Here is a 12,947-nt window from a genome sequence, read left to right on the forward strand (position 1 = left end):
AAGCAGTGGCCGTACCATCATCAAAACCGTCTCAGATCAAAAAGCTGCAGAGCTGTTTTACAAAACCAGACCTCAGGCTCTTAAAATGAGAGTTCTTGGTTGATTATGACTGACAGGCTCACAATCAGGAGCTCGCATCTCTTATAAAACAATTATTTGCCTACATGCAGCTTATACCGTATTAGGCGGAAAAGGAAATAAATAGCTCTCAGCTTTGAAATTAAATTATTAATTTCTCTATCTGCAAGAATAAAAGGAGGCTTTAATTCAAATCTGGAGAAAGAGGCCCTGACAAGATAGCTTGCCATCTGTGCCTTTAGTTATCTCGAAAGCCCATTTAGATACATGGAATAAGAGAAAACGCTCTCTCTCCGGACATAGTTTCCAAGGATTGCTTCCTGCCATTCGTTTTCTTGTAAGAAACCCTGCTATTATCAAAAGCAAGACGTTCAAAAAGCACAAATGACGTATAGGGTCACGGTCCTGTGCTCAGCACAGGCATGCAGCAAGACCAGGTAAGGTACCTCCTGCAGGATTTGGAGCTTGCTTCCCCTTGGGGCTTTTAATCTCTCCCACCAGCTTCCACCACGACCATAGTAGACCCTTTGCTTTAAACACTGCCTCAGCGTTTTATGGGCGCGTTTACTTGTGTCATGAAGAGAAGCAGGTAATAAAAACACTCATTCCTACCGTGCTCTTCAGACAATGCCACTTCCTCAAACGCGAGCCACGAGCTCCACACACGAAGGTCTAACCCATAAACGCAAACGGCTCCTGTCCTCAGCTGTCCTCCAGAGTCTCTATTTTCATCCAAACACAACACCCAGAAGTCAAGGACTTCAAACAGAGTCCTTGACTACCAAAAGCAGTAAGATCTCATTGCACACAAAGGAGCAATAAGCGCAGGGTACCTTGGTGATGCGAACCCACACAGGGATGGTAACTGTCACACTGGGAGACCTGACGCGGCCCCGTGCCAGCCTCCAAGGATGCCTGCAGGCCTGGCTGTCACACAAGTGCTGAAGCAGGCACACATGAAGAACTCATCCTCATGAAATACAAGTGCTGAGGTAGATCCCACAAGCAATCTAACCCCAATATACCCACCAGCAGCTGCAGGGTACCGCAGCCCGGCCCAACACGTTTCCTGCGCCATCAGGCTCCATGCAGGAGCTCCAATACCACCTGCAAACTAGCAAATCTGTTTCCTTTGTCCACGTGGAAAAAATAAAGCCATTCTTGCACAAGCAAAGACCCTGGGAAGTGCTGAAGAAGACACAACAGCCTCGTGGCTACCAACAGCAGAGAAAAAACAGCCTGGTCCTGCAGTTAAGGCCCTTCCTAACCCCATGCCCTCATGGTACCAATTACAGCTATTCCTGAAAGGGAGAAGATCTTAGCTGTCCCTCTGAAGGTTAAGAGTTCAAAATCCACTAATGATAACGATTCATGTGGTGAAAAAAAAAAATACATAAGAGTTAACACTCAAATTTCAGAGCAATGCTGGGACTATTTCGTTTTGACAAGAATTTCAAAGCTGTGGTACTACTATTATCCTTTGCACTGTGCTTAAAAACATCACATGCAACAGACTACAAACAAAGGAGTGCAACACGTCTCTACAACAAGACATGTTACCTCTATAAGGCACATTAAGACAGACACAGACACAATAAAACGGTTTTCAGAGATCAGCTTCATTACCCTGTAAAAACAGGGCTGTCCTAGGAAGAGGTACAGACCATTTTGCCTGCTGACCTGACAACCAGAAGCACTCTTCCAGTCTCGTGGCTCTTCACTCATCTGGTGCTGAGGGCTCACAATCAAGTTTTCATGACTTAGCAAGCAACCACACATCTGCTGACCATGCACACTCGCTCAGCCTGGAGAAGAGGCACGAGCAAAACATATTGACGTAAACCTCACGGAACTAGGCTTGAAGTAATGCATTTTAATGTCACATTCACAAAAGGCTTCAAAAGTTGGCAAGCATGGAGGTCCTACAGACCAGCTGATGCTGTATCTGAAGAAGTTCCTGCATAGGACAATGATGTAAAACTTGGAGAGAGGGTTGGAGACTGCAGCTCCTGCATGGCAGAGATGCCCTGGTGCTTTACATGCGCTGTTAAACTCTGCTCTGAAGAGTCTGTGGTAGCGCCTGCAGGGTGCGTGGTAGTACGCAGGTGCAATAAGTCCTTGCCCTCAGCTTTTCTCCATAATTCCTGCTAGAAACATTCACATCTTGCTTGTGCAGCAGGCTCCAGCCTCTTGTACGAACAGCCCAGACCAGCCCAAACTTCTCATTTCTACCTTTTGTGCTACCCAGGCTCGTTTGGGCAAGGAGCAGGGGCACATGGCACCCAATAGGAGTGGATCAGCCTGTGGATCAGATGGGGATCCCCCAAAATCTGTGAATCTGGGATTCCTCAGGCAGGGAGCAAGACCAGGGAGCTGTGACCTTCCAGCAGGACCCAGGAGAAGACACCAGCACCCAGCCAAGCCTGTGAGCCCAGCACCACGCCACCTCACACACAAGCAAGATAAGAGGCCTCTCCTCCCCAACGCACACATTTTGGGTTGTTTCATGAATACAGGGATCAAAACCTCGAAAGGTTTTAAAGATTTGCTGCAACAAAACTCTGAGGATCCGACTGCCGGCAGGGATCTCTGGAGGCTTCAGGAGCGCTCGGTAAGCGGGATGCTGGCAACGCAGCCAGCATCAGCAGCGCGCTACAGCCTTCGGGAGGGAGACCGAGACATAACACGGCCAGAATAAACCCTAAAACCAAAGCGAACGGACCCTGAGGGGACCCCTGAGGGCACCCGGGCGGCGTTTTCACGCCGAGCACCGGTGGGGGGACCGCGGGGAGGGGAAGGAGGGAGGGCAGGGGCCGCCGCCGCCTCACCTGGACACGCAGTTCTCCAGCACCGAGCTCTTGCCGGCGCTCTGCCCGCCCACCACGGCGATCTGCGGCAGGTCGAGCAGGCAGCTCTGGCCCAGCGCCGCGAAGGCGTCCTGCAGCCGGTTGACGAGCGGGATGAGCCCCTCCATCCCGCCGCCCCGCCGCCCCGCCGCTGACAGGTAACGGCCGCCGAGCCGCGCATGCGCCCCGCGGCCGGACCGCGGGGGGCGGGGCCTCGCCGGGAGAACACGCCCCCTGTCGGCGAGGCCACGCCCACCGCGGCGGTGGCGGGAACCCCGTGGCGGGAGCGCGGCCACGTGTGCGCCCCCCGCCCCGCTCCTATATTGGGGTGCCGGTAATGTGGGGAGCTCGGTTATCCCCGGGCAGGTCACGATCGCAGCCTTCCGAAGCGTTGCTGGGAGCCAGCAGAGCACCGCTGCCTTCCCGTGAAGGGCTTCGAGGCTTTGCTTCAGCGCCGAGGGGAAGAACTGCACTGGGTTCAATGGGAACCACACGCTAAGGCTGAGCTGAGCACGTAGCACGAGAGTTATCTGTGATTGCTGGCAGCAGTGACAAGGCAGAAATATCCCAAACAGAGGCTTTGTAGCCCTGCAGCGATGGTTATCCTCTGTATTTAGCCAGACACCGGTTGTGCTCAGCGTGACTAGCGAAACAAAAGGGAACGACTGCGAACATCCAAGCGGCTGACAGGCACTAATGAGCTGGAGCGTCATCAAAACTTCTTGGCCGGGGCTCTCAGTTAGTGTAAAAAAGTGAATCCCTACAGCAGAACAGTTTCTAGCCACAAACACAAGAAGGGAAGGCAAACCGTACACAGATGACTGTGTGGGAGCTGAGTAGCAGTAGGAGCCCCCAGGCATATCCATTCACAAAAGGCGGATTTGGGAACACGTCGCCAGCACCTCCTCGTGCTCCGAGCAGCAACCCACAAGCCCAGAGCAAACAGCCGTGTGAGCAGCACACTTTCAAGGAACCCGGTGCACCATCAATGCCTACAGCCCTGGGGGTTTGGGCCTAACTGCCCACACGTCGTTAAGCCCCTCTCCGAGGTAAGAGCTGGACTTGTTCTGGTGCCAAGCAAAGAGGCCGTCGGTCATCTCACCAGGAGAGACTGTGCTTTAGCTCAGGCTGAAATGTTTTTACCATCAGTGTAACACAGGCACAGCTTGCGCAGAGGTTGCTTTGTCACTGCGGTCAGATCACCCCCCCAGACATCAAGGCAAAACCTCATGAACCTTTCCGTCTAGATGGGGCCCTGGGGTTATTGACATAATTATGCCAATTAGCAGCATGATTCCCTTCTTCACGCTCCCGCCTAAGCAGGCCATGCCAGGAGGCACTGGAGTAGCTCTTTGGCCTTCTGCCAGCCCATGGGTTCCTGCTGAGGCCGGGAGTCGGGAACAGCAGCATCGCTTTTTGGCAAAATCCTCCCAGTGCGTGCGTAGGAGCGCTTCTTACCACCCCAGTGAAATAATTACAGAGCAGCCTGGCAATAGGGCTTCATCGGTACAAGGGAGAAATGACCCCTAGAAAAGGGAGGATTCCTTGGGAGCGATGCTGTGCACCCCTGGAGCTGGGAACCTGAGGCCCTCTCCTTTCCATTAGTTTGCTTTTTAATGGTCTTTGTTTCCTTCCATAATTTTAAATAAATAAGGAGCTCATATGTATTATTAGGAAAAGGCTGAGTTATTCCCCCAAATCTGGGAAGTTTCCAAGCCAAACACCATTTCTGCCTGAGCTGAGTTAAAGCCGCTAAATGTCGTGCTTGCCCTTGCAGCTCCAGCACTTAGAAAAAATCCAATATCCCCCCCAAAAAGACAAAGATACAGATTTCCCACCTGGTGGAAAAAGCATGGACACTTGCATTATGCCTGCACGTGCTACCACAAGGGTGCTCGTTTCTCAAACAGCTCCAAGAGATCGGCAAAGAAGGGGGAGGAAGGGCACAGAGGGACATCTTCAGGTCCCCATGTTCCTGGGGAGCACCAGGCTGCCAGCTGAGCGTGCCTCTCGATTTTACCCTGCCCTCAGAGCTGTGCCCCACAATATTTATCGTTGCCTTTTGCCACGTGTTGGGCTCAGCCAGGAGCCCCGGCTCCCCTGGCACGGTGGGCAGGGGGCTGTCACCTCCAGGTGCCACCGTTCCTTTCCCACAACCAGCTCTCCCTAAGCAGGCAGCGCGATGCTAAAAACGGGGACGTTCAGAGCAGGTCCCCAGGCTGCTTTATAAATACACGCCAGCGCAATTCCCTGCACGAGGAGCGGGTTATATATGAACTGCCACAGAGGATGCCTGCAGTGAGCAGCTGGGCACGCTGTCCCTGCGAGGAAAGCGAGCAGAGCCCAGCGGGGAGCAGAGCCCGGCCAAGCTTGCTTCCTCCCCCGGGACACGTTCAGAAGAGGCAGGCTCCTTGATGCGTGATTTTCCCTTCTCTCCAGGGACCTTCCTCACCTCCTTCTCGGTTCAGAAACCAACCCGAAGCCTTGCAGAGCTTCTCACGCAGCCGATCTGCAGAAGGCAGCAGGCAGCGCAGGCACCAAGCCCCAGGCTTTGCTCAGCGCCTGGCTCTGTGGCGCTGGCATTGCCGTGCCAGTCAGCATCGTGCCCGGGCATCTGCCAGGGAGGAGAGCTCAGAACAGAGACCTTGAGGCTGCGAAAGATAGAGGGAAAGCCAGTCAAAGAAAGGCTGTGCTGCACTGCAGCCTGCAGAGAGGATTCCCTGCAGCCTTCCCACCCCGGGCACCCCGTGAAATGGCAGCAGTCCCCTGCTGCAGCCTGGCAGCACGCCTCCTGCCTCGGACACAAAGCCAGGCAAGCCAAGTGCCTCCCCCAGGGAAAAATTCACGGGGAAAACACTCCCCAGCCCTGCCACCCTTCAGGACATGGCTGGTGCAGCCCTTTCTGTGCTACAACAGGCTCACGCTGGCACAGGTCTCTGCAGCTGGAGGTCTCACGACCAGCCCCGAGCAACCCCGGCTGGTTGCAGGGTCAGGACGGAGCTGTTCCATGATCTGCACAGGGCTCTCTTTCTGGGCTGGGAAATCCAGAAAGGAAAGAAGTCAGCATCCCCGAGCCCGTCTGAGGTTGCTAAGTGACAGCAGCGCTTGTTTCTATCCCCCCTGTTTACAGTGTGCCCACGCCTGGGAGGAAGGAAGTGGAGACTAAAGGAGGTAAACAGAGCATACATTGCCAGAACACCCAACAGGAACGGGTGCCAAACGTATACATTATCTGCACGTTACGGTGACCCTGGGAAAAATTTACTACCCGCCACTTATTCCAGCTGCGGAGCACTTTTACCTGCAAAGAATTTCAGGTATTTGCAGCGTGCGTTGATTTGGCACTTTGTGAGCTGAAATGCATTTCTGGAGCAGCGTCGCAGGGCTGTCAGGGACTGCAAGGGCAGCTGCAAGGAACTGGGGTTTCATCGTTACTTTCTGCCTAATAGATGGCTTTTGTTTTTCCAGCAGGATGTGGCATTACGCAGCAGTTGGGAAACCCAGCAGAAACGCAGGGCTGGACAAAGCAGGGATGAACGCATCCTTTGTGCGAGCTGCTGCTGGGGAAGAAATGAGACGGTTTAGATAAAATAAAGGGCACACACACTAATCTGTGCCATTGGAATTACGTTGAGAATTGGAAAGGGAGTTAAAAATAGCCCAAATGCAGCGCTGCTGATCCAGCTGAGACATTTGCCATCGCCGAGCTCGATGGATAACAGACACCCTTCAAAAAAAAAAAAAGAAAAAAAGGTGCTTATCACAAAAAGAGATTTAGAAATGAACGGCGTGGGGGCAGACAGACTTGTGCACAACTCAAGCTCCTGCCTTGCCTCTGCCACGGAGCAGAGCTCGCGCGCTGGCCCCGATGCAGCACAGTGCCTGCCGCACCGGGAACACGGCACTGAGCTGCCACAGAGGATCTGCAGCAGGGCCAGCCAGGCCTGAATTTGGGCACCAACACTCACTGAGTGCCTGGGGAGGATCAATAGCAGTTAAAAAACCAAACAGCATCTGCTCTCTTTGCAAAGCAGGCCAGCCAGAGGAGAAAGTAGGGCACAAAGTTGTCCCTTTGCACAAAGGAGAACGATGCGGGGAGCAAGGGACGAGGGATCTGTGCAGATCGGCCTCCCGAGCAGATCCCCCTGCCACATCAGAATTAAAATGCAGCCACGTTCTCTGATCCCAAGGCACGCTTGCTGTCTGCACAGCTGTGGCAGCACTTTCTGCATACTACAAACTCCTCCTGTCTCCTGCAGCGGCTGCGGTCCCCCCTGGCTCGGAGGGTGGCAGCCCTCGGGGTGTCCCCATGGTCTGCACCCGGCTGGGGACCTTCAAGAGTGACCTGGGTGCTGCTGAAGAACGACAGGAGGCTGAGGGACACCACGCTGACACCCTCGTGGTAGAAGTAGCTCCAAGGCAGCCTGCAGCCCCTTCAGGTGCTCCTGCCTGCAGGTGAGGGCATGGTGGCTCTGCTGATGGCAGCGAGGGACGTGGGTGGCTGCAAAATGAGGCTGAGCTGCGCCTGCTGCTGTCCCAAGGCTTCCCAGAACTGCTGCTGAGGGCCTGGCTCACTGAGAGGGGGATAAGGTGTAGCAATGGGGAGAGCTGGGGGGGTTACAGGTCCCAGTTTAGAGCAGTGATGGCTGGAGAGCTGTGGAAGACGGACGGGTACAGTGGGGTCTGTTTTTGGGAAGATGAGTGGAAGGGGCAGCGGGCAGACGTGTCCCTGAGGAGTGGAGGTGGCCTCACCTTTTTTAGGGGTGCTGGGAGCTCCTCTTGGCATGTCCCCAGGGCTCCCGTAGGCTCTGGAGGTGGTGGCTCGGGGCACCCTCCTGGCGGGTGCAGTGGCAGAGCGGGCAGCAAGCCCCAGGCACCTCTGCTCAACCATTTTCCAACCCAAACCCAGCAGCCTCCTCTGCTCCTCGCACCAGGAGCTCAGCCCCGCCACAGCCCGTGGTGTGCCCCAAGGCCGCAGGGACATCTCCCACCAGGGGACTGTGGTGTCCCGTCACTGCTAGGGGGAAATAAGCCTGGCAGAGCACCGTGGGCCTGAAGAGCAGCCCTGAGCTTTATTTGTAGGGCGCTCAGCCCAATTCCGCACGTCTGCCACCAGCCTCAGGGCAGGGCTGGGGTTTTCCACGCAGACGCCAGCGAGCAGAGCTCCCAGAGACGTGGAGGAAAGCGGGACAGGTCCGAGTGACATTTTATCCACAGCAGGAAAGCAGCAGGGACCGACACAAACACAGCGTCCTGCCAGTCCCGGAGCACCCCTCACCACCCCATCGCCGTCCCCCGGGCTGCACAGCCCCCCCTGAGGTCCCAGCCCCCTTCCCCAGCCCCCTGAGAGGCAAACTGCACGAAGGGGCCCTTCCAAAGAGCAGGGCCCCAGCACCCCGGGGAACCTTGCTGGGCTCCGTCCCGCTGCAGGGAGCACCTCTCCGTGCCAGCCTCGTCCTCCAGGCACACACCCAGGCCAGAACCGGCCCCTATAGGGTCAGACATCCCAGCCGTGGCACACGCAGGGACTTTTCTCGTTCCAGTTGCACCGAGGCCCCCCTCAGATGATGGTGACGGCTTGCAGCATGTCCGCCAGCACGTAGGAGCTGTCCCAGGGGCGCCCAGGCTGCTGCAGGGCCCCCTCCAGCACCCGGGCTCGTGCCCCAAGCTCTGCGGGGTCACGCCGCCCCTCGGGGCTGGGCTGGCAGAACAGGATCTCGTTGACCTCCCCGTCGATGCGGCGGGCGTAGAGCAGGGGGAAGACCTCCCTGAGGACGGTCAGGACAGATTCCTTCAAGCGGGCGTCACGGCACACCAGGTTAAGCACGAAGACTCCTGCAGCAGGGCGAGAGCGGGGTTGAGAAGTCTGCAAGCCCTGAGATCCCCCGCACAGCACCACGCTCGTCACCTCCCTGCACAAACACAGCCCAGCTGGTGCCACCAGTGCCACCAGCTCTCTCTCTCTCTCGCACAGCCCCTGGCAGCACGACGAGCACCCTCGGCCCAGCTCCACGTCCCTGCCACCGCCTGGTACCTACCCAGGTACCACCCACACCCGCTGCCTTCCACACCCTTTCTTCGCACCCCCGGGGATTTCTCAGCCCGCCCAACCCCGCAGCGCTGCACCTCGTGTTCCCTTTCTCTGTGCCATCACAACGCCCACTAAAACCACCCGGAGCTGAAATTTAGGAGCAGCAGCTTCTAGATTGGCAGCCATCCTGGCCACAGCCACTGTTTTCCAGGACGAGGAAGGGCGGCACGGCCCCGTCACTCGGATCCTGCCCAGGACCTGCGAGCCCACCCCGGGGACTGCAGGGGCACCACCAGAGCCCCCCTCGTACCTTCTGGCTTGAGGATGGTTTTCACTTTCTGCAGGAAGGGCTTTTCCACGAAGGCTGGGGGCGGGCAGCTCATCCCCACCGTGAGGTCTTTGCTGTCCACATCAAACATGACGGCGTCGTACTGGGCTGGGGCTGCAAGAGGGAACGCAGAGACTCCTTATTCCTTGGGGCAGGGCTGAGCCACAAGGCGAGGAAGCAAACAGGGAGGTCAGGGCGTCCCCTCTGCCATATTTCAGCCGTTTCTCTCTCACGGGGTTTCTTTGGGAGGTCAGGATGGATGGAAGGAGAGGATTCAGCAGCCCAGGACCCCCGCCCCAGCGCGCTGGGACGCTCTGTGACACGGTACCTTCAGCTGCCAGCTTGGCCACGTAGTCCAGGCCATCGGCTACGTGCACCTGCATCCGCTCGCCCTGGGAGAAGCCAAACCAGCAGGCGGCCACCTCCAGCATGCAGGGGTCGATCTCCACCACGGCCACCTGGGCTTGCGAGAAGTAGTCGTGGATGAAGAGGGGCAGGCTGCCACCGCCGAGCCCCACCACCAGCACTGCAATCGGGGATCCTGCTGAGAGAGGGCTTGGATGAGCCCCCAGCACAGTTTCTGCCTCGCCAGCCACCCGCCTGCCCCAAAACTGCTGCTGGCAGGGCGCTGGGGCTCCACGGGCAGGAATAGCCCTCCCCACCTCGTCACCTGGGATGGGGTCAGGGCTCCCCAGCAGGCAGAGCCCCGCCACCATGGCTTTGTGGTGCTCACAGCACAGGTAGCTCTTGTCGATTGCCGTGGGAGGCTCGGCAGGGCCGGCTTTCTTCTTGTCCTTCCTCCGTTTCTTCTGGCCTGAAGGAGAAGAAGTAAGGTGAGGCTGGAGGCAGGGGCTCTTACAGGGGACTAACCACCCCAACCCTGTCCCACCACCAACGCAGAGAGCAAAAACACTCCCAGAGCCGTGCTGGGACAGGGCAGAGCAGCTCCCAGCAGGACTTTCCCCTTCCTCCTGCGTACCTGGGGGAGGCGCAGGGGCCAGCAGCCGGGCCTCCGACTGCACCACGTTCCTGTTGCTGAGGAAGACGAGGCGGCGAAAGTAGCAGGCGTCGTCCCCCTTGACGTCCTCCACCACGTACTCCCCGCTCAGGGGGCTGCTGTCGCAGTGCCGCACCGTGCGCACCCCGATGTCCCCTCCCACGGACAGGAAGGGCACCTGCAGGGAAAACGGGGACATGGGGCAGCAGCCAGGCTGTGGGGACGGCCGCTGGCCCTGCCCTGAGCACAGCTGGAGGGTTGGGGTGAAGCAGATGCTCCTGGGGGGCAGTGGGATGAGCTGTGGGCAGTGCACGGGGGACACCAGGCATTGCAGCTCAGTCTCCCTAAAAGCAGAGGAAATTGGGGCTGGCCGAGAGGCTCCTGGCCCCAATTTTGGGGTAGCCAAGCGAGCGGGCTCACCTGCTGCCGGGCGGGGAGGCCCGGCGGGGCCAGCTCCATCACCTTCCCCGACAGCTCCGCCTGGATGCTGGCCATGCCCTCGTAGCGCTGCTCCCTGTGCAGGGCCACGGTCACAAGGCGGCCAAAGCCAGCGCTGGCAGCCAGCTGCCTCCGCCCGTCCTCCGTCCCAAAAAGCCACTCGGTTTCTCTGCCCTGTGGGACTGCAGATGGGGGCTACGGTCAGCAGAGCCCCGGGCAGGTGCTGGCCCCCCCACAACCACCCCGGCCTTCAAGGGAGGAGCTGCGGGGTACAGAGAGGCATCACGAGGAGGTACCGCTGCGAGACACAGCCTCACACCTACAGCCACGCTCCACAAGTGATGATCAAGAGCCAGGGCCTTCTGGCAGAGCCTGACGCAGCTCTGGAAATACCCGTCCCGCTGCAAAGCTGACTAAGACCTCAACCAAACCCCCAAAAAACGAGCCATTTCCCTCTTTAACTCCAACAGGACCAGGACCACTGCCGGTACAGCAGCTCCTGGGTGGAGCAGTGCCAGGCTGCAGGCAGGAGCTGTACTCACTGATGAAGATGGCGAAGCGATTGTCCCGGGAGGGCTTCACCGAGGGGCTGTCGACCACGTGCAGCGTGTAGCGAGGCCTCCCGCTGACTTTTTCACACAGATCCAGGGAGAGCTGCTCTCCGCAGGGGGTTTTGCTCAGCTGGCTGCAGAGCAGGGCGTAATGCTGCCTGTCCCTCACCGCCTCCACCAGCCGCTCCGTGCTCTCCATCCGCATCGGCTTCTCCTGCTCCTCGGGGCAGATCTCCAGGATCTGCTGCGCGGAGCCAGGGATCTTCTTGAACTTTGTCATGACGTACACAAAGACAGGCAGGACGAACTGCTGCTCGTCCCCGCTGCCGGCCACCTCATGGACACGCACCATCCAGCCTTCCTGGGAGAAGTATTCCACCGCCTTCTTGAGCACGTGGGCCTGAGCCAAGGAGACGCAGAGGTAGCGCCCTCCGACCTGCAGGACCCGGCTGACCTCGGCAAACATCCTGTCCACCTTGGACAGAGTGGCCTCCTCGTCATCGGTGAGGATGGCATCCAGCGTGCCTTTGTCGAGCACCACCTGGAAGTGGGCGTCAGGGAAGTCCATCTGGAGCACGTCCATCAGCAGGTAGCTCATCTTCGGCCTCTTGCTGGCGCTCCGCTCCTGCATCTGACGGATCACAGCCTCGCTGATGTCGATGTTCACGATGTCCTCGCACATCCCCGTGTCGTACATCTGCTCGCTCAGCTCCGAGTTCCCACAGCCAACCACGAGAACCTGGGAAGTGGGACAAGGGCAGCCGTGATGGTGAGAACACCCTGAATATGCATCCCAAAGCATTTTCCAAGCAAACACCACGGGCATCAGCAACGAGCTCATGGAAAGCTGCACCTGTAGGACCTACAAACCCACCCTCCAAGGCCCTAAAATAATATTTTTATAGAGAAAAGTCACCTTGGCACAGAGCGATGAAACTACAGTGCATATCTTTGGGGGAATTATGTGTGTTTCAGCCCCCAGAGCCCCGTCCTAGGGGGACACGTGGCCCTCTCCTGTGCTCTTGCTTAAAGGGCACTGGAGGCTTTGCATGTTTTGGGCCGGGAGCTGACACCGCTTAGGGCACCACGTGTCCCCTCGGCGAGCCAGATCTCCCTGTGTTGCTGAGTTAGGGGAGGATGAAGCAGGGTTAAAGCTCCCCCAACCACACACTCAGAGGACGAACAAGCACAGCCTTCCATAGCAGGACGCCACCCGAGTTAGGGGGGAGCTCCCAGGCGGGGCCAAACCCTGCTGGGCCTCACCTTGTCGCGGGGCCGGATATACTTGCGCAGGACGGGGCAGAGCTCGGGGAAGGCCCCGTACCACTCGAAGGGCCGGCGGCCGCGCTGGCGGAAGAAGCGCTCCCAGTACCGGGCCGAGCCGAACTCGGCGGGGCCGCGGGGCAGCAGCTCCATGGCGGGGCCCGGCCTCGAACCCGCGGCCCTCCGGCGCCGCCGCCGCCGCGCCCCCCCTGCTGACGTCACCCCCGCGCGCGGCGCGCCCGTTCCGCGCAGCCGATTGGCTGCCGCCCTCCCCTCGGCCGCTGCCTATTGGCTGAGCGGCGGGAAGCGCGCCAAGTTTGCCCGCGGGTGGCGCGCCCCGACCACGCCGCGCCCGGGACCGGGACCGAGACCGGGACCGCGAACCGGGGAGAGGCGAAAAAGGAGCGGGCACGGC

At 58.4% G+C, this 12,947-nt stretch overlaps 2 protein-coding genes across 8 annotated transcripts in view; both read right to left on the reverse strand.

Moving 5' to 3' along the window:
* The window catches only part of DNM3 (dynamin 3), a 177,909-nt gene extending 174,844 nt beyond the window's left edge, over positions 1–3,065 (reverse strand). For all 6 annotated transcript variants that reach the window (XM_084527142.1, XM_084527141.1, XM_084527138.1 and 3 more), the window contains exon 1: positions 2,907–3,065. In XM_084527142.1, the coding sequence (XP_084383268.1) occupies positions 2,907–3,052 (146 nt within the window). In that variant the 5' untranslated portion in view covers positions 3,053–3,065. The remainder of the gene's footprint in view (positions 1–2,906) is intronic.
* A 5,048-nt stretch (positions 3,066–8,113) lies between these two features.
* On the reverse strand, positions 8,114–12,828 carry METTL13 (methyltransferase 13, eEF1A N-terminus and K55). Of its 2 annotated transcripts, none has more exons than XM_084527148.1 (8): positions 12,533–12,828; positions 11,261–12,008; positions 10,701–10,900; positions 10,263–10,458; positions 9,954–10,097; positions 9,612–9,824; positions 9,266–9,397; positions 8,114–8,759 (listed from the first exon to the last, which is right to left on the reverse strand). In XM_084527148.1, exons 1-8 carry the CDS (start codon positions 12,683–12,685, stop codon positions 8,485–8,487), a joined length of 2,061 nt encoding a protein of 686 aa, XP_084383274.1. In that variant the 5' UTR covers positions 12,686–12,828; the 3' UTR covers positions 8,114–8,484. The 2 variants fall into 2 exon arrangements, with proteins under 2 accessions (XP_084383274.1, XP_084383273.1); XM_084527147.1 differs by having other exon boundaries at positions 9,612–9,827.
* Between the last annotated feature and the right edge of the window lie 119 nt (positions 12,829–12,947).

This window comes from Aythya ferina, assembly GCF_964211825.1.
Source record: "Aythya ferina genome assembly, chromosome: 8".
Lineage (NCBI taxonomy): Eukaryota > Metazoa > Chordata > Aves > Anseriformes > Anatidae > Aythya > Aythya ferina.

What these genes read in the sequence shown, in the direction of transcription:
- METTL13 (XM_084527147.1), bottom strand. Translation starts at nt 12,685, where the DNA reads ATGGAGCTGCTGCCCCGCGGCCCCGCCGAGTTCGGCTCGGCCCGGTAC. An exon ending in GCCTCCCCGCCCGGCAGCAG is followed by an intron (nt 10,459 to 10,700) that starts GTGAGCCCGCTC and finishes TTTTCCCTGCAG; the next exon opens with GTGCCCTTCCTGTCCGTGGG. An exon ending in GAGCCCTGACCCCATCCCAG is followed by an intron (nt 9,828 to 9,953) that starts GTGACGAGGTGG and finishes GCCCTCTCTCAG; the next exon opens with CAGGATCCCCGATTGCAGTG.